Below are 18,961 nucleotides of genomic sequence, written 5' to 3' on the forward strand. Positions count from 1 at the left end.
GGAAGGATTTAAGAGAAAATCTTAAGGAGGAAATATAAGTTGATGACTGAAGCACATTTAACCAAAGGAATACTGCCTAAACATTTAAAATCATCATCATCATCATCATCATCATCATCATCATCATCACCACTCAAGCATTCTACACCAATGACTAGAACACAGACCTGAGCTTCACAGACCAGTGGAGGAAAACAGGCCCAGAAGGGTATGAAAAGCAACAAGGGGATCTTTAGATGCTCAGACCTCAAAGTTCTGCCTCTATCCTAGAAAGAGTGCCTACATCATGATGTCAACAGCTACCCAGTTTCAGAAACTTACCTGCTATGAGGGCTACTCTCTTCTATCATGTGGCAGCAGCATTTTCTGACTTTCTGTGCTCAATCAAAGTATAGTATTTCCAGGAAGATATACAGCACTATAGAGTACAGGCCAAAGTAAGAGCCCATGAACTCCTAAAGAAACTTTCATTAGCATCACTAGAAATGGAGTGCTATGCAGCATGATGCACTGTATCAGTCTGATACAATCCAGGCAGTGAGTGTACCACTGCCCTGGATCAGCAGAGGAGGGAGGGACCCTGCTGCACCTGTGCATCCTACCAAAGCTGCTTCCTGATGAAAGGCACTTACCGCAGTGCCGAATGTCTTCCAGAACGGGATACACTGTTGCCCACGGGTGATGGCAGGTTGCTCCCTCTGTGCAGGTCCTCGATGGACCTACTCCAGGGCTTCGATTTGTCCACCGAACTTTCCACTGTACTTTCCACACTTTCAAAGTCAAAACTAAAACAAAAGAGGAATGTCATTGAAGACTTAAAAATTCACTTTCACACATATACATAGGTACATTTGCTGTGTATGTAATACATTTATTTACATCTTGGTATGTATTTGCAGACAGAACTAAAAAGGAAATACAAAAGAATTTCTACGGACTCAGATTGAAAGCACAGATGACAAATACTAGGCTGGCAAAAGAATCATGGAACAACAAACAAAAAATTAAATAGTGATGTATTATTTGTATTTTAATATAGGGTTTATTAGCTTACCAATTGCTAAAATGCTATGATAGAAATGGGGGAGTCCTACAGCTGTCTTCATTTTGCTTTAACAAGTCAATATGTTAGGCTTATGCTAATTTATTCCTACCCATCAATTTTCACTGAGCATTCTCTCCTAGTGTGTTGGCAAGTATACTTTTCCAACCATATGTGATACATTAGTAGCGAAGTTATGGATTTGCTTTGATTTTGGAATCTTTTCCCAATGTGGTGCTTTTAAAAGCAAGACTGTTGTTTCTCTGACATTTTTTGAGGTTATTACTCATGCTAACCATGTTAGAATAAATGGCAAGTTAAGTTGCTCATTCTTGTACAGTTTTAGGAACAAAGTCTTTAAACAGACAGACCTTTGTGTTCCATGAATCTTTTTTCCTCATAAAATCAGTAGCTCTGCTTTCTCAAAACCAAAGCAGCAGCAAAAACCACTGTATTAATTATTTCTACCTACAATTCCACAACACCTGATTGGGCAGTAGAATAAAGGAAGCTATAATTAATATCTCCCGAATATCTTAGAAAATATTGCAAAAGAAAAATAACATATACTGGAAATGATTGATGATTTTTTTAAATTAAAATATGACTGCCAAAATAAAAGTATCATTAGAATAGTCATCTGAAAACTAGGTGATACTTTTCCAGCTATTAAAGCCTGATCTGCAAAGACTGATGCACAAAGCCACTGCAGAGATCTGATGAAAATGTTGGCATGCTTTTTGAAGCAAGAGAAATACTCAACAAAAAAGAGGCAGAACAGGGTAATCTAAGAAAACTTTTGAATACAAAAAAGAGAAAGCTATCATTAAGACTAGAGGTTTAAGTCAAAGGGATCACTCATGAAATTGACAAGCTCACCAGATCCCCCTGCAGCCCTCGAATCATTCAGCCATCCAGCATCTATCGCCCCTACTCTCACATGGAAAAAGGAAACATGCACCTTAATGAATGCTTCTATTTTAGAGATAGGATCTAAGCCTATTGTTTCACATTCTATAGGCTGGGAAACTGAGATATGCCAAGGAATAGAAGGAAATTTTTTATTTCATTAATACAAAAGACCAACTATATTATGTAATTTATTATCTAAGTAATGCAAAACCAAATGAAAGCTAATAGCAAAAAGTTTAAAGCTAATACCAAAACAAAATCCAAAGTACAAGATTAGGAAACAAGAATTCTTTGAGTTTTGAACTTTTGTGGGCTACTGTCTTACGCTGTAGACTACAAGAATTCCAACACAGCACCACAACCTTTGCTCATTCATACTATATGAAGGCACATCTGGGAAATCTAGTTTACAAGCTGCATTGTCATATATAAAGCATTCATTATAGCAAACACAGAATATACAACATGGTATTCTTATTCATTATTCCTGATTTTTCGTAGCCCTCCCTCAATTCCATAAACATTACCCTAGAACTTCAAAATATATGAGATTATTATTCTGCTTTATCAAATAATATGAAGCATAAAAAAGATTAGCAGATTTTGATAGCACAGAGATATGTAAGAAATACCCTTTGATAGAACATGCTATAAAAACCAGGATTATGTTTCAGGAACAATTTCTCAGGGAGATAAGAATTTATCTGCTGGCTTTTATTTATTTATTTAGTCTATTCCATCTAATATATGACAGGTAACAAAACAGAAACTCATGGAGCCAGTTTCAGTTAACATTTCAGTTTCTGCTTCTGTAAGGTGAGAATAATTATTTCCTTTTCACATATTCTCAGGGAAGTGATAGGGATTATATGATAACATCTGGTTAGGTCTTAGGACTCTTTTAGAGTGAGGCAATATAAAAAAACAAGTTACTAATTTTAAAAGAATAGTGAGGGTGGAAGAAGTACCACCTAGGCTGGAACATCTTTCAATCAAATTAAAACTACAGTATTATTGCCTCAATCTATGTCAACAAAACCTGTGGATGCTGGGATGTGTCTGACTTAAGGAGAAAATGTAAAGAGAATTTTTCAAATGTACATGCTTTAGTCCTATTGTAAACCATTTCAGAAGTCAAGAAAATGGGAGAATTTATGAAATAATACAATCAAGGATTCATGGTCTGCCCCAGTATTTCCACCCCGCCCCCCTTCAACTTTTGGGCAAGAAATCAAAACAACACAAGTACATATAAAGTAAAAAGAAAAAGGTTTTTGTTTGTTTGTTTTTTTGTTGTTTTTTTTTTTAAATGGCAGGGGTAAGGGGTGTCCCTCTAGGTGCACTATCAGTGTCTATTTCTGCAATTGTTTTCTTTGCATGTACTAGCATAATAAATATACATCCATATATACATATACATCCATATACACAGCTTATCTTTTTTTGGAGGGGGGAGGGTGCTAGAGATTGAACCCAAGGCCTTGCACATGTTAGATAAGTGCTCTATCACTGGCCATACCACCAATAACATTATTTTTAAAATTAAAAGATGGCCTGGGCATAGTGGCACACACCTGTAAGAAGCTGAGGCTAGAGGATTACAAGTTCAAGACCAACCTGGACAACTTAGTGAAACCCTGTCTCAAAAATTAAAAAGATAAAAAAATAAAACAAAGGTTGGGGATGTACCTCAGCAGTGAAATACTCCTGAGTTCAATCCCCAGTTCTAGCAAAAAACAAAAAGGTTGTGGGAATCATTCACTGGTAGGTAAAGTGTGCTTGGCATGCATAAGGCCCTACTACATACAATCCCCAGCACCCTGAAATTAAATTTTTTTAAAGAATTTTTTTTTAGTTGTCAATGGACTTTTATTTCTTTATTTGTGGCGATGAGAGTCAAAGCCACATGCTAGGCAAGCACTCTATCACTGAGCTACAACCCCAGCCCCAAAATTCAATTTTAAAAAATAACAGTCACTTTTCTACATCTTGCTTTTTTCACTCAAAACACCATATTCATCTTTCAGTAACTTCTAGAGCACTCTACCATATAGCTATCTGTAACTTCATCCATCAACAAAGTACTTCTTTGGGGCTATGGTGAAGTTTCATAGCAGAATGCTTCTCTACTATGCATGAGACCCTGGGTTCAAACCCCAGAACCACATACAAACACAAAGTACTTCGTTTTGAAAGCAAGGTTCCTCTGAAGGTGCTTTTTACTCAGCTTATTTCTCCCCTAAAAGTGTTTCTAATATTAATTATGTGATTAGTTTTTAGTTATTCAACAAAAAACATACCACCTTAAACCCCTCTCACATCTCTTTCTGATTTCCTGCCCTGAATGTGGTATATAATTTTACCATTAAACTGCATATTCTGTGACCACATAAAATTCAAATGCAAACAAGCCAAATTTTACTTACGTTACTGCATACTGTGCAAATGATAGATATTCTACCAGGACATCAAGGCCTTTGTTTTCTTCATTCAAAAACTCTCTGACCCATCTGGTGAAGAGAAAAAAAAAAAAATCATTGAAGAGGTTGACCACATGACCACATGATCTGCTATGGAGAGGACAACAGTGGCAAGTTTTGCTTTTCTGTCAGAAACATACAATGCTTCAAAGGAAATTCAGAGGAAAACCTAGGCTATTCCACATGCGGTAGAGGCTTCTAGAAAACTACATTTCCACACTCAAAAACAAGGAGCAAAACCTGTGCGTGTGCCATTGCATTTCACTGCTTAGGAGGTTTAAGATAACCTATAAAAGAACTTTCCAAAAAAAGGAACTTGCTAAATGTACTTTTTTCCACCACAACTGATCCACAGGCTGCTTGATGAAGAAGCCAAGATTGCACAGAGAATGAGCAGACTAGGGACATGACGCCATAACCACTGAAATCCCGGCAGGGCTCCAAATCCACACTCAACTCCTTCTTGGCACACGAAGCTGTAGAAACCACTAAACTAGCCAATGAGAGGCCAGTGTTTATGGGCTTCTGGAAATTCAATAGAGGTAAAGATTTGCTTAATTTTTTCCATGAACGTTAAAACCTTTTAAAAGGCCGCAAGCACCGCAGGCCATCACCAAGGGCAACACGTGATAAAAATATTTTTTTTTTTAAAGATTGAATTTTTAAAAATACCACCTTACATTTGAATGGTGATTAACATTTTGTTGAAAATGTAGACATTTTATTTGATCTTCATAATAATTCCAATCAGATGGTCAAACCTCATGTTTAGGTACTGAGGATAAACACCTGTTACCCCATTTTACAGATTTCCTCCAGTGTACTAACCTTCAAAGAACATGTGAGACCTGATTAAATCTTCACTCACTGAGAAACTCCAACAAATAATGAGGAAAAAGTTCATTGATTGTCATCAAAATGGTACTTGTGGGACATCTGCCAAATGCATTCCTAAATGGTTGCTCTCCTCCATAAACGCAGTGCCAAAAAGTCTGACCAACTATGAACACTAGAGCTACCATGGAAGCCAGTCTTATTATCTATTAAAATAGTAGGACAATTTTCCCTTGTGTCCTTACAGATGAGCAACTACTTAGGATATTTGTCTTTAAAAAAAAAAGAAAGAAAAAAATCTGATGAACACAGGATGCTTGTTTTTAAATTTTTGGTGTTTCCTCTCCTTTGGATGGAGGGAGGGTCTTCATTTTTTTTTGTCTAAGCATCAAGCTTATTATTTCTCCAAGCTCCTGTCACCTCCATGATGTAAACTCAGATCTACAGGTTCTTGTAGGAGGCAGAAAGGTGGGAAATTAAGACAGCTTGACTTGTATATCCCCCAAGTGCCTCAGACAGGCTACCATAAAACATATGCACTTCGCACAGCTGTGTGTAAGAATACAACCTTTACAAAAAACCCAGAGCAGCAACACTGGCAAAGAAAACAGCATCTGTTCACTCTCACAAAGCAGCTTTGTTATAAGACCTAAATGCAACTAACAGGGCTGCCTGCTGGTTGAGGCTGAAGTTTCCAAAACAGCCACATACGTGTTCTCACAGCATCCGTTTCTAGATACTTTATTTATTTTAAATATTCCCTATGCTGCTAGATTTCAGGAGACACTCAACAATTTTAAATGCTGATAATTACAAGCATAGAAAGAGTAAAAGCAAACTTTTTTTTTCTTTTTATGATTGGCAGGAGACTTAAGAACTAGAATTCTCCATCAAGATCAGAAAACTAGTCATTCATTAAATTCAGGCCCCCGTGTTTCCCCTTGGCCTCTCCACTGGTCTAGCCTATGGGCTCTGACTGTACAATGTCAATTGATCCAGGGTGGTGTCTTTTTAATATGAAAAATAACGATAAGGGTCCAGATTTGGAGGGCAGTCTCACTTTCACATATTAGTTGCCCACGAACTCAGAAGTAGAGAAAAGTAGTCATTGAAGTTCCTTCTGGTTGATTCTGTAGACACTGCCTCTGAAGAGTACAGATCCTTCAGGGTACCCTCCATACTAGCCAATGTCTCAACCACCAGCAGCCCCATCGCTCCTCAGACGTTCTGCCAAATTCGACAGGAGGCAAATGACCCAGACACAAAAAATTAACCAAAAAAAAAAAAAAAGTAGGAAATAGCCAAACAAGTCCAGAGCAGCAGTCTTCTTGACTCAACATGCAAACATGTATATATTTTGATGCAAGAATAAAGATTAATTGGTTTTGTTTACTTCACTTTAACATGTTCATCAATGTCCTCATCCCCACATGCTGACATTGAGTAAAAGTGCCTTAAATGACAATTTCCATGAAATTCAGGAGCCTGTTGCTTACTTGCTAAAAGGCTAGCTAGAGTATAACATGCCCCGCTTCTGGTTGAATAATAAGCAATAAACCTATGTTTCTAAGCTATGAGATCCTCCCTGGGTCTCATCCATGACATCCCCAAGTGGCATAGGAAAGAAGAAAATATAAATCATAGAAGATTGGCTACCTTATCTCCTTCATCAATGATATTAGCTGAGCAAAGCCATTCTAGCAAGAAGGATATGGATTATAAGAAAGACAGTCCCCCCTACTCCTCCTGTCCTCTCAGCCCCTGCCCTCCCCTGCTTGTGTTATTCTGTATGGAAAAGAACAGAACTAAAAGCAAACTTCCATGAAAAATGAAGGGGGGCAGGAGGATGAGAAGGGACAACTTTTAAAGCAGAATCTTGACTCTACAGGCACTCAAGGAATACGGCTGCCTCATTTTGGAAATCTACATACTTGATCATGTAATGATTCTATCATATATTTAGGGTTCCCATAATAATGTACTTCCATTTTCATCTTCATGCATGCTACTCACACTTTTTTTTAAAATATGTTGCCAATAGGCAAACAGTTTCAAATTGGGTGATTACAGGTTTTGGAAAGTAAAATTATTTCTGGCTCTTACAGCACACATTACTTCCCAAGTGCCTCACAGATTCAAATGTAATTACCATATGTTGTAAATTTAAATTCAGGCAAATTCCAAATCAGATGCTTAGAAGCTGGGAGAGACAGGGATCATGAAAAACTGGATTCAAAGAAGAGATGTAGGCGCAAATGCTAACAGTCACTGTTTTATTGTAGACTGCTCAAAGCTTTATTTCAAAACTTTGTTCTCCTTGCCTCCCCAAATCTTAGGATTTCATTATCCTCATATGCAAAATTAAGTCTTAAGGGACCCTCCTGGCTTTCAATTTCCAAGATCAAACAAAGCAGCCAGAATATGTACAAGAGAATAAGACAAATAATGAATTTCCTTTGCCAGTCTCCTTTAGAGAGAGATCTTATAGACAGACGGCAAGAAATGAAGTAGCCAAAAAATCATGGAAAACAAGAGAAAATAAGAACCATCAAGATTTGACACTGGTCATTAGGCCACTGATTCTCAAGGTGTAACCCACTCACCACAAGAGGTCCCTGAAACCTACTCAGGATGACTATGAGGATAAAACTATATCCACAAAAATATTAAGATGTTATTCTTTTTGCACTTTGTTAATTCCAACATTAATGACACAAAAGAAATGGTGGGTAAAACTGCTGCCCCCAAAGGATACACTTATTATCGCATTCTTTACCCCATGCACTCCAGGAAGGGTGGGAAGCAAGCCTCACTTGAGAACACCCTTAATAAAGCAATACATATTTTGAGTACATATCTTTTTAATTTTGTGTATGAAAAAACAGGAAGCTCATGTAAAAAGCACATCTGTTGGTTCAAGGAAAAGCACTTGGGCAGTTGTCTGAGTAGCATGCTGAACTTGCCATTTATTTTTTCACAGAGTGCCAGTTTACTTGTAAAAGTAACTGACAGGGTTGGGGTTATAGCTCTGTGGTAGAGCACTTGCCTAGCACATGTAAGGCACCAGGTTTGATCCTCAGAACCACACACAAAAAATAAATAAAATAAAGGTACTGTGTCCATCTACAACTAAAAAAATAATTTTAAAAAAGTAACTGATAAACTATTGTGATACAGTTTGGGGTAAGTCTGTCATTTTAGGGAAAACAACAGACAGTATTTGTCATCAGTGACAAAATTTGAGGTTCGAAGTAAAAGTAAAACTTTTGGAAAACATGTATTCACCACTAGTTCAGTTTCCCATTATTTAAAAGTATATTCTGATGAGTGAGACTAGTTATTATTGACAAATGTAATTTTTTAAAAAATATTGTGAATATTATAGAATGACATGTTTCAACAACTAAAAGAGCCAAATAAACTCACTGCAATAATGCTTTCCAATGATCAATGTGTGATGTTAAGAAATCACGTTATAAGCCGGTGCAGTGGCGCATGCCTGTAATCACAGGTAGAAAAAGCCAGGAAGATAGCAAGCTCCAGGCAACTTAGCAAGATCCTGTCTCAAAATTTGAAAAGAAAAAAGAAATATAGCTGGGGATGTAGTCCAATAGTAGAGAACTTAACTACTATGTGTGAAGCCCTAGGTTCAATCTTCCCATTCCTGGGAGGGAGGGATGAAGGAATCATGTCATAGACTCATGAGGAAAAAAGATCCATTCAAGGGGCTGGGGTTGTGGCTCAGTGGTAGAGCATTCAACCTAGAACCACATAAAAATAAATAAATAAAATGAAGGTATCATGTCCAACTACAACTAAAAAAATATTTTTGAAAAAAGATCCATTTGAATCAAATGTATGATATGTCAAGATCATTGTAATGTTTTGAGCAACTAATAAAAAAATTAAAAAAAAAAAGATCCATTCAAAATGCAAGACTACACAAGTGGATTTTAACATAATACAGCATTACCTTTAGGAAGTAATTTCTACTTCTTGTTGAATTCTGGTGTATTATTTTTTTAAAAAGGAATATCTGTCATTATCTGAGTAGGGCATTTAACAACTCTTCCTTTCTTCAAGTATGTATACGTGAAAGGCAAAAATTTTCTTCATATACATCAACTAAAACAATATCTCACAAACAATTGAACGTACACTCAGGACAATCTACTTTCTTTCTATTATTCAGATACTAAAGAGATTTGCAAAAATGTTTAAAGAAAAAAGCTACTTGTCACTAATTTTTTAAATTGGAAAATAGTTAATTTCATGAAATGTTAATATTCATACAAATATGTTTTTATATATCTAAATTAATGCTTACTAAATATTAAATCTTATTAAATACAATTAAAATATATGCTTTAATTTCCAAATATTTACATATTAATAGATGCAATGCACATAAACAAAAGCTTACTGGGGTTCAAAAACTTAAAGGGTTCTGACATTTAAAAAAAAATGGTGAGAACTGCTAGTATAGATAATGTACCTTAGATCTGGGCAAATCTACATTCAAACCTCAGTGGTTCCAAGTGGTGAGCAGTTCAATAAGATACTTAATAGCTGACCTTCAGTATTCTCATTCGTAAAACAATGGTTCAGGGATAAAGAGCAATAATGAGATTTTGGTAAGAAATAAATGAAACAGTACATTTAACATGCCTAACACAGTGCTTAATAAAAGACAAAACAATTATGATCTTGATTTCTAAAAAAGTAGGAATGAGTTAATCATAGGGTAGTTTGATGCATACATACACACCCCACACATGGTAAATGCATTTTAAAAGTAGGCCTGGTCACTCTCCTATCTTTCCCCATTTGGCATGGTCTAATCAGCATGATTGACAAAGAAGCCACTAAGCAGTCCCTCAGCTCCTTCCCTTGTATACAAACCTCTTCCCCTCCTTGCCAACTTACCTCATTCCTCTTGCAATCTCATGCCTGTTCACTCAGCTACCCATAAGATAAAGTGAAAGAAGCATCTTTCAAAACTTATATGACCTTGCACCCTGGATAAGAAGTAATTGTCCATCATTACAGGCAGTTTTACTAGAATGAATTACCTGCCAGGAGATCACCTACACCTCAGTTCCACAGAATAAAGCCAGTAAATCTATCCAGCTCACCCTTAGTATCACTTGAATCCTATCACCCTGACATCAGAAGCATGGTGACATCTGCCTGCCCATGCTATTTGCCAGTGTGTTCTAATGGTACTTGGTTCATTTCAAGGGTATTTCAAGTAATTTCAGGGACTTGGATAAGTTATAATCCAATTCTCTATTGTGATAGCTCCTAACAGTGAGTGAATGGGATTATTCCTAGCCCAAGTCTTATTTCAATTTGGCTCAAAGAAAATTAATTTTCTTTCTCAGAAGATTGCTCTATTTATAGAGTTTTAGGCTTATATCAAAACTCAGAACCTTTTGCTTGACAAAGCTGCAGCTTAGAATGTTATCTCAGCAAAGCCCAAGACTTTAACCTTGAAGTGCAAGCATGTGCCAAGAATAATTTTTTCAGAACAAGTAGATCTTAAATGTAATTCCTCCTTTTAATTTCTGGGAACTGCAAACTTCACAATACCCTAGGTATCAGGGTTATTTTAGATGGAGTAACACTCTGCATGGAATTCCTTAGGGATGTATTATATATTATTGTTGAATTATGAGTAGATATTATTTTCTAGAAGCATAACAATAAATAATAGCTATCACATATTGAATCACCACTACATATCAGGATTCTCTAGAAGACCTTTTATAAATTATCTCATTTAGTCCTCAGAACATCCCTATGAGCTAAGTACACTCATTTTATTTATTAACATATTTATGCTGCTGGCGATTGAACTGAGGGCTTCAGGCATGATAGGCAGGCGCTCTACCACTGAGCTATATCCTCAGCTCAAACACTCATTTTTACAGATAAGTTAACTTAGCTCACATGGTAAGTACAGATGGCTTGTGTAATATATCTAAGGTCAAATAACTAAAAGGGGGCATGGCAAAAGTTTGAATCAATATATCTTTTCATAAGACAAATAGACATCAAATAATTTAACTCAAAGGATTATGATAAAACCTATTGATCCCTTATATAGCACATTGCCTTCCAATACTCCCTCATGGTAATAATTTATTATCCTTATCATTAAGTAATTCTTTAGAAGATTTCCCAATCAAATGAGGTCGAGCCAGATAGTTCACATAATGAAGAGTCCAGTTCAGTTCCAGGTGTTTGGGATGGGAAAGACAGGTCAAAATCTTAGTGTGTGGTTTTATTTTCCAGATAAGTTTATGCCAGTAATTGGTTGCATATACCAAATAATGATGCATCTCCATGACTTTTTCTGCTGCTAAAGCCAAAGTTTTCAGTGGTGGGCAAGGGAAAACTTTAGCAAGTGAAGATGGAAGAAATTTAAAAATCTTCCAGCATACCTACAGTATCCTAAACAAACCATTTCAATTGCTTGCAGATTACACTGGCTTCAATCCAACCAGGACTCTTCTATTCTGACAACTTTGTACTGGAAATGATTGTCTTGCTTTGGTATTTGGTGGTCAATTTCAAGATATTTCATAAATGCCTGAAGAAATGTTTTTTGACAGGTTGTAGAAATCCTGGCTACAACTCATTCCACCATTATCAGTCAAGAAAGTGCCAAGATATAGGGTTGGACCATACCAAATAAAATCTCATTCCTGACCCATAAATATTGGAAAGTATTTCAACTTCTCAAGTTGAATGCCCAACTGTATTAAAGTACCATCAACATCACCCTCAACAGACAAGCCTCGTTGCTTTGATCCCAGAGTCCCGATTATCTTAATTTCCTTCACAGAAAGAGCTGCCAGGGTAAGCAAGTTGAAAAACCAGAGCTTCGAGCCAAAGCACCTGGATCTACAACCATATACTTTGTGCAATTCGCTGTCTCTGGGCCTTAATTTTTTTTCATCTGTAAAACGAGGGACTGGGCAAACCTTCTCTTCCACTTCCAGTTCTACAATAATGATTTTCTCTGATTCATTTCTCTAAGTCCATTTTTGTAGACAAAGACCAGGCTCATTTCATTTTCTGAAGACTTTGTTCTCAAAGTCACAAATCTGCCAGATTATCCTTTAGGAAAGGAACATCTTTACCCAAACCCTCTCATCTATAAATCACAATGGCATTTCTACAATTTAAAAAACTTGTTCTTTTCTGGTGGGTGCTAGGAATTGAACCCAAGGCTTTTCGCATGCTGGGCATGTACTCCACCATTAGGCTATTTCACCCAAAACCCCTAAAAGGATTTATTCTGAAATAATCGTACTAATGAACCATTTGAATGATTTATACCAATAATGGTCTAAAACACAAGAAAACTGCTATCTATGTAATGTATAACCTATATGTAATATGAGTATATAATTCCATTTTCAACATACCTCCAAAATATATCATAAAGGACATGAGAAGAAAATGTCCTCTCATTGAAAAGTCCAAAAAGTCAAACCTCAAAGAAGTTAAATACTTGCTTAATAGAAACACATACTTGGAGCAGAACAAAGGCTACAAAATCTGCTATCATTCTGCTTTGCAGACAAACCACCTTATTTTAAGATTCAATTATGCCATCCCAGGAATAAGAAAAAATGTAATAAAGTTGTATTTGCTTGAGGCAAAACACCATGTTGTTGCATGCAAGAAACTCTCAGAAATGCTAGTGCAGAGATTCCCTGAACTTTATTTTCCCAGAGAAGATTTATACTTCATGGTCCCAAGATTTTGAGAGTATGAATGAGAGACTCGGAACGTGTCTGGACTGGGTAAGGTTACATCACTCCAGTTTCTGTCCCTTTCTGGCCAGAAACTCTAGGGAATTGAGGAAGGGGAATAAAGCACCTTTAACTCACCATCTTAAAGAACCACAATGAAAGCTTAGAGATTTTTTAGGATCTCAGTCCACACCGTTCCTACCTTTTTTAAATACTGGAGATTGAATCCAGGGACACTTTACCACTGGGCTACACCCCCAGACCTTTTTCATTTTGAGACAGGGTTTCACGAAATTTCCCTGGGTGGGCTCAAACTTGTGATCCTCCTGCTGCAGCCTGCCAAGTGGCTGGGACTATAAGCATGCACCACTGCACATGGCAATCCACACCTACTCTTAAGATTTCCTGATTTGCCAGAGAATTGTCATGTACACATGAGAACAAGCACTCATCATGGACTGCCCATATTTACTGCATTGCAGCAAAGAAATATAGAATTGTTATATATATTCCAAATCAAGGACTATCTCTCCTTCTAATGATTCTGCACAGTGAGGAAGCTCAGTAGGATCAACAGATTCCACCCTATATAAACCTGACTTTTAACTTAGAATGAACAATAAGGAAACTCAAGTCTTTGGAAATGATTCAGCCACTTTGTAAAGTGCCCAAAGGTCTTATAGTTAAGATGATAAAGAGGCATACTTACCCAATGTGGTTAGTTCTTAAAGAGATTTCCAGTTCTCTTAGCACTTGCGTAGATTCTTGTACACGCCTTCTGAATTTCTATAATCAAAGAACACAGATTCTAACAAAACATACTTCAGCAACTGCTGCAACTACAGCTTTCTTATAATAAACTTAATAAAATATGAAAAGATCTTTATTCTGAAGCTGGCTTCTCTCACCCTCTCCCCAAAGCATAGAAATCTTTCTTATCATAAAAGTACCTTATGAGATAAAACTACAAAAATTATTTCATGTAGTATCTTTGAGTAAGTAGATTATTTTACCCTACTCCACATATATAATAATATTCACCAATATAGCTACGGGTCAGGGATTCCAAGATCATCCCATTTCAGTGATTCACTAGGAGGACTCAAGGGCTCAGAATATAGTCACACTCACAGCTGTGGTTTATTACAACAAAAGAAAGCAAAGCTAAATTGGCAAAGCAAGAAGATAAAAGGGATGAAGTATGCAGGATACCTGGTGCAAGTTTACAACAGTCCCCTCCCCCCAGGAATCACAAATGACAACAGTCATGAAGTTCACTGGAGACCCAGCATCTAAGGTTTTCACTTGGGGGGGGGGGGGGGTTGGTCTCAAGGCACTCTCTGCCCTATTCATGGAAAAATTCCAGACTCCCAGGGGAAAAATGGGCACTCAGCATAAACCATTTTTTTTTTTCAATAACAGTTTAGGCACAGTAAGCCATTCTTAGGGAATGGTGGGAACCCTCCCAAAATACAGATGCCAACCATGCAAGCAGGTCTTGCTCAGCACAGAAAAGTCTCAAGCTTGCTACATCAAATTCCTCTCTGCTACACCTAATGTGTTCCAAAAACAAACATTCATCATTATCTCTGCCCCTTAGTCCTCACTTAGGAGGTCCCTCCTGTGGAACATTTCCCACATGCACATACACATACCCATATACACGCAGTATATCCTTCCTCATTCTCTTGCCTCAGGACTCCATTGGGAGTTCTTTCTTAACGAATCCTTCTATATCTCTCTATCCTCTTGAATCTAAACCATTTCCAAGACACCAATGGATTGCACTACAATTAGTTCTCTGGAACACATTTTTCTACAGAAACATTTAATTTATAGTGACCACAGTCTCAGGCCATGCTGAAAGAAGGAAATTGATGTGCAATCCCTTCTAACCAGGCTATCTGAGACATAGACCTGAGCCACCCTTACATTACACTGTTTACAGGAAAAAGCTTTGTGAACTCATGCTCAGGATATGAAGGACCCTTCTCTGCTGTCACAAGTGCTGTGGAAACAACAGTCATCAGCTCCAAACCCTGAAAATGGCTCTCATGGCTTCAGAGAAAGATGTCCAAGGACAGGAAGGAAAGGCAGGAGGTGGAAAATAAAGATTTGAGTATGTGGGGTGGCAAGAGCCCTGTCACACACTTGGGACCTGGTGGCCTAATGGAGACTTGGAACATGGCTCAGCTTAGGCAGGCTCCTCTCACCCTCTTCTCTTCCCTTTGGCTTCCTTACAGTTTCTCCATAACTGCTATTCCCCAAACATGCTAAGAAGATGTAATGTTTTGGGAATCCAGATGTAGTGGGATATAGTAAATAAAAATATCCCTAATGTAATGAAAAAGAGAAACATTCCCTTTTTCATTTAAAAAAAAAACAAAACTAAGAAATGGGAAGGTCATTGATGTTTGGAGGAACATCTAAGCCCAGATTCCTTGACCCCTTTCCAGCAATAAAGATGCTCAGTGCAATACAGGATAAGAAAGGGGAGCACAGCAGGATGGTTGGCTAAAGGGTTCACTCATTCTTTAAACACTTCACTTTGAGATTAAAAGCAGTAATTGAGTAGAAAGGAATCAATGGGTGAGGTGGGCAATTATAGAAGGAAAGAGAAGACAGAAAACCTTATATTCTTCATTTGCTAAAAGGAAGATAGGACCTGTGAGGAGACTACACAGTCAGCTTTTTCTAGGTGTGCTGCCCACTCCCTAGTAGCTATTCACGCCTTTGTCCTAAGTCTTAGGCTGTGTGCACATGAGGCCTTCAGAAAACACTGCAGCATTCCAAGTTGCGCATTAGGCACAGTTCTGACTTGCTCCCTGAGGCCTTTGCTGCTTCCCTAACTCTGCCTTATGCTTCCTCAGGCAACATTGTCCCCTACACATCATCAGCCCCAAAGGCACAAGCTTATCAGTGAGAGCATAATGGCATTTATGAGGATCAGGTGAAGGGTTAAGATGTGTGTGTGTGTATGTGTGTGTGTGTGTATCTCAAAACAAGGTAACCAAATCAAGGCACTAGATAATAGTAACAGGAGCAGCTAACATTTCCTAGGCACTGACCATCCTGGGCATTGTCCTTTTGCAACCGCATGGTAACTGAGGTAAATGGAACCAGACTTTATCCCTGTATTGTACTAACTTGGGAACAGCTCAATTTTAGTCTGGATTCTAGACGATAGAGAAGCTTTGGAATCCCCTTCTCTATATAACACATAAACAATGAATGCTAACACTTTGCACTTGTACAATGTATCCTGAATGCTTTAAAACACTTCAAGGAGAAATCATGAGCCCAGGGGGATCAGCAAGGAGGAGCCAGGTAGAATCCATTTGTTCTGTACTCTTTTCCTTCCTTCCCTAGAAAAGGAGGGCCTGTGGATGAACCCAGGGCAGCAGCTGACCCCAGGGTGAGCCACACAAAAGGTTTCATTCCCCAAGTGCAGCTCTAGCAAAGGCCAAAACTTCTTTTTTCATGGTCTGCAGCCTTTTCCCTGCCAGACATGAATACATCCTTCCCCCCAAGCACAGTCTAATAAGTGCCTGATATTAAACACGGAGGCTGATTTAGAGAGTTCTGGTCTCAGAGATATCTAATTTAGGCTCTTCCTTCCCTGCCCTGGAGGGCTTCATTTAAAACTACTGAAAAGAATATCTAAATAGAACATGCTAAAGAATTTAAAAAATTTTTTAAAAAAGGTATTTCCATTTAATTTGAACAAAAGATTAATGAATGAAGTACTAGAGGGCTCCAGACACAGTTAAAGGAAGACTGCTCAACCTAGACTGTTGGTGCTAAAATTTAAAGCTCTGATTTGAAATCACCCCACCACCACCATACTAGGGCTGAGAATTTTAAGCTCATTTTAGCTGCAAGCCATGCCTTATTCCAAACAAATCTCCCTTTTTTCTGGGTTTTAAGCATTATAACTATGTTGTGCAGAACAGATCCTCTCCTACTGCCAGCTCGCAACAGCAGAGGTAGTTAATCCAACCTCCAGTTTATCCTTTTTTTTTTTTTTTGCCTGTTTAAATGACTGTTTTTTGCCTCATCCTTCAAGACCAAACTAGGGCATTTGGGTGGACACGCATGGTTCAGGGCAGAGGCGTCAGGGAGCAAACATGCAGACAGGGATTTGGGGTCCTATTCCTCTTTGTTAAATGATTTCTGAGAGAGCCCTACTCAGCTCAGAAGGTGTGTGCCTAGTAACAGGGCTCAAGCCATACAGCCTGGAAGTTACAAGCTTGGGAAATTATGAAAACCTTTAGAAAACTTTTTGAAATCCATTTTTTTTTTTTTTTTTTTTTTTGCTTTGCTTGACTTTTTTGGGAGGTGTGGAATAAGGAAGGGTTAGCGTGGAAGAGGGAAAAAGTTTTAGTTTAAAAAATTCAAGCGCCAAGAGCCCTGAAAACTGGCTCCCCGGAAAAAGTGTGCCTTTCTTTTCTCATAAGTCACATGCCAAGACAACAGAGAATTCAGCTTGAGATATTTTCACTGGGTCCTTGAAAGCAGGAGTTGTGGAAGGTCGAGGAAAAAACAAATGCTGCTGTCTGGTGAAGAGCCACTTCATCCATCCTGAGCAAGGGCGGCTCTGCCCTGAGACATCCCAGGACCCATCCAGGCCTGCAGGGCCGTGCCAGGCTCCATGCTTTACCACAAGGATCGGCTTAAACCAATTGTGTGGCTGCACAAAGCAGGGCTTGTTTGTAAAAGGATAGCCAGTTGAGAATGGAAGCAACTATTCTCTCCTTACCTTCTTCGGGCCAGAGGCAGGGTTTGGGGCCAGGGAACCTACTAAAAGTATCAACACAGGATGTGACTGCACAGCTGGGATGACAAAGCCCCAGTGATTTTTCAAAGTCTCTAGAAATGCACCAAAGCATGAAAGACAAGTATTCCTTTTGCAAAGCCTGCTTGTCCTGGGGCCTACCCACCTTTGGGCTGGACTCACTGCCCTGTGTAATTGGAAATAGCAGTGAGTCAATAACCATTAGAGGTATGTGACCTCCATGGAGCAAAGTACTCTTAAATGCTTCCTTAAGCAAGGAGGATGGTGGAGTACCCTCACCCCTTGTCTTCTCATGTTTTCAGTATCCAAAGGTGGTTTTCCTAGAGGCTTTGGCAGACACAAATGCAAGGGAAAGAAAATCTTTCCAAGTACAGAGGATTCTGTCCACTAATGAGGAAGCTACAACACAGAATGAAAACAAATCCCCTTACCTTCCTGGTTACAGCTGGATCCAGATAGCCTTTGAGCTTTTGAATGTATGTATGGGGAGGATTCTTCACCTGGAATCGTTCCTGCAGGAAGCACAAAGGCAAAGAGCATGAAAGGTATGAAGGCATGACACAGTCCGCTACATCACACAGATTAGTGTCACTGACCATGGCCAAAATGCATCCCAGGAGAATGTGGCCCTGCAAATAAGCACTATGCACTAATTGTTTTGAATCTTTATAGTAGATGATCTTCTCTTGGCATAGGAAGAAACTGAAGCTCAGCGAAATGTAATACTTTCCTTTGATGCCAAAGCTTGTTGGTGGTACAAAAGGATACAAACCCATGTCTGCTCAGCTCCAGAATATGAAATGCTTTCTCTACAGGGTATTCTTGGCCTGACCTATTTCAAGTCCTCCTGAACAAGCCTTCATTAGATCATATATTTCTTGGGATGTCTTCAATGTTGGCAAATCTTTCAGACAATCATTTAGTTTCATCCCGTATTTTTAGACTTGACTCAAAGTAGATACAACTTATTTGTTTCAAAAATAAGTGTTGAGTCTATAGCCAAGAGACTGGAGTGTGGAGCATGTGAGTGTGAACACAGGTATGTGTGTTATCATTAATGGGCTCCTTAAGCAGCTCCTAGTTATGAGATCCAAAAATATTTTGATCAGGTATATATATACATACAATGTGT

The 18,961-nt window shown here is 38.3% G+C and overlaps 1 protein-coding gene across 4 annotated transcripts in view; it reads right to left on the reverse strand.

The window, feature by feature from the left end:
• Fmnl2 (formin like 2) overlaps positions 1-18,961 on the reverse strand; it is a 280,140-nt gene that overhangs the window by 86,259 nt on the left and 174,920 nt on the right. For all 4 annotated transcript variants that reach the window (XM_027938006.2, XM_027938008.2, XM_071619173.1 and 1 more), the window contains exons 3-6: positions 18,261-18,341; positions 13,744-13,820; positions 4,381-4,464; positions 633-785 (exon numbers count right to left, since the gene is read on the reverse strand). In XM_027938006.2, the coding sequence (XP_027793807.1) occupies positions 633-785; positions 4,381-4,464; positions 13,744-13,820; positions 18,261-18,341 (395 nt within the window). The remainder of the gene's footprint in view (positions 1-632; positions 786-4,380; positions 4,465-13,743; positions 13,821-18,260; positions 18,342-18,961) is intronic.

The sequence above is a fragment of the Marmota flaviventris genome, chromosome 11 (assembly GCF_047511675.1).
Source record: "Marmota flaviventris isolate mMarFla1 chromosome 11, mMarFla1.hap1, whole genome shotgun sequence".
In the NCBI taxonomy this organism is placed as follows: Eukaryota; Metazoa; Chordata; class Mammalia; order Rodentia; family Sciuridae; genus Marmota; species Marmota flaviventris.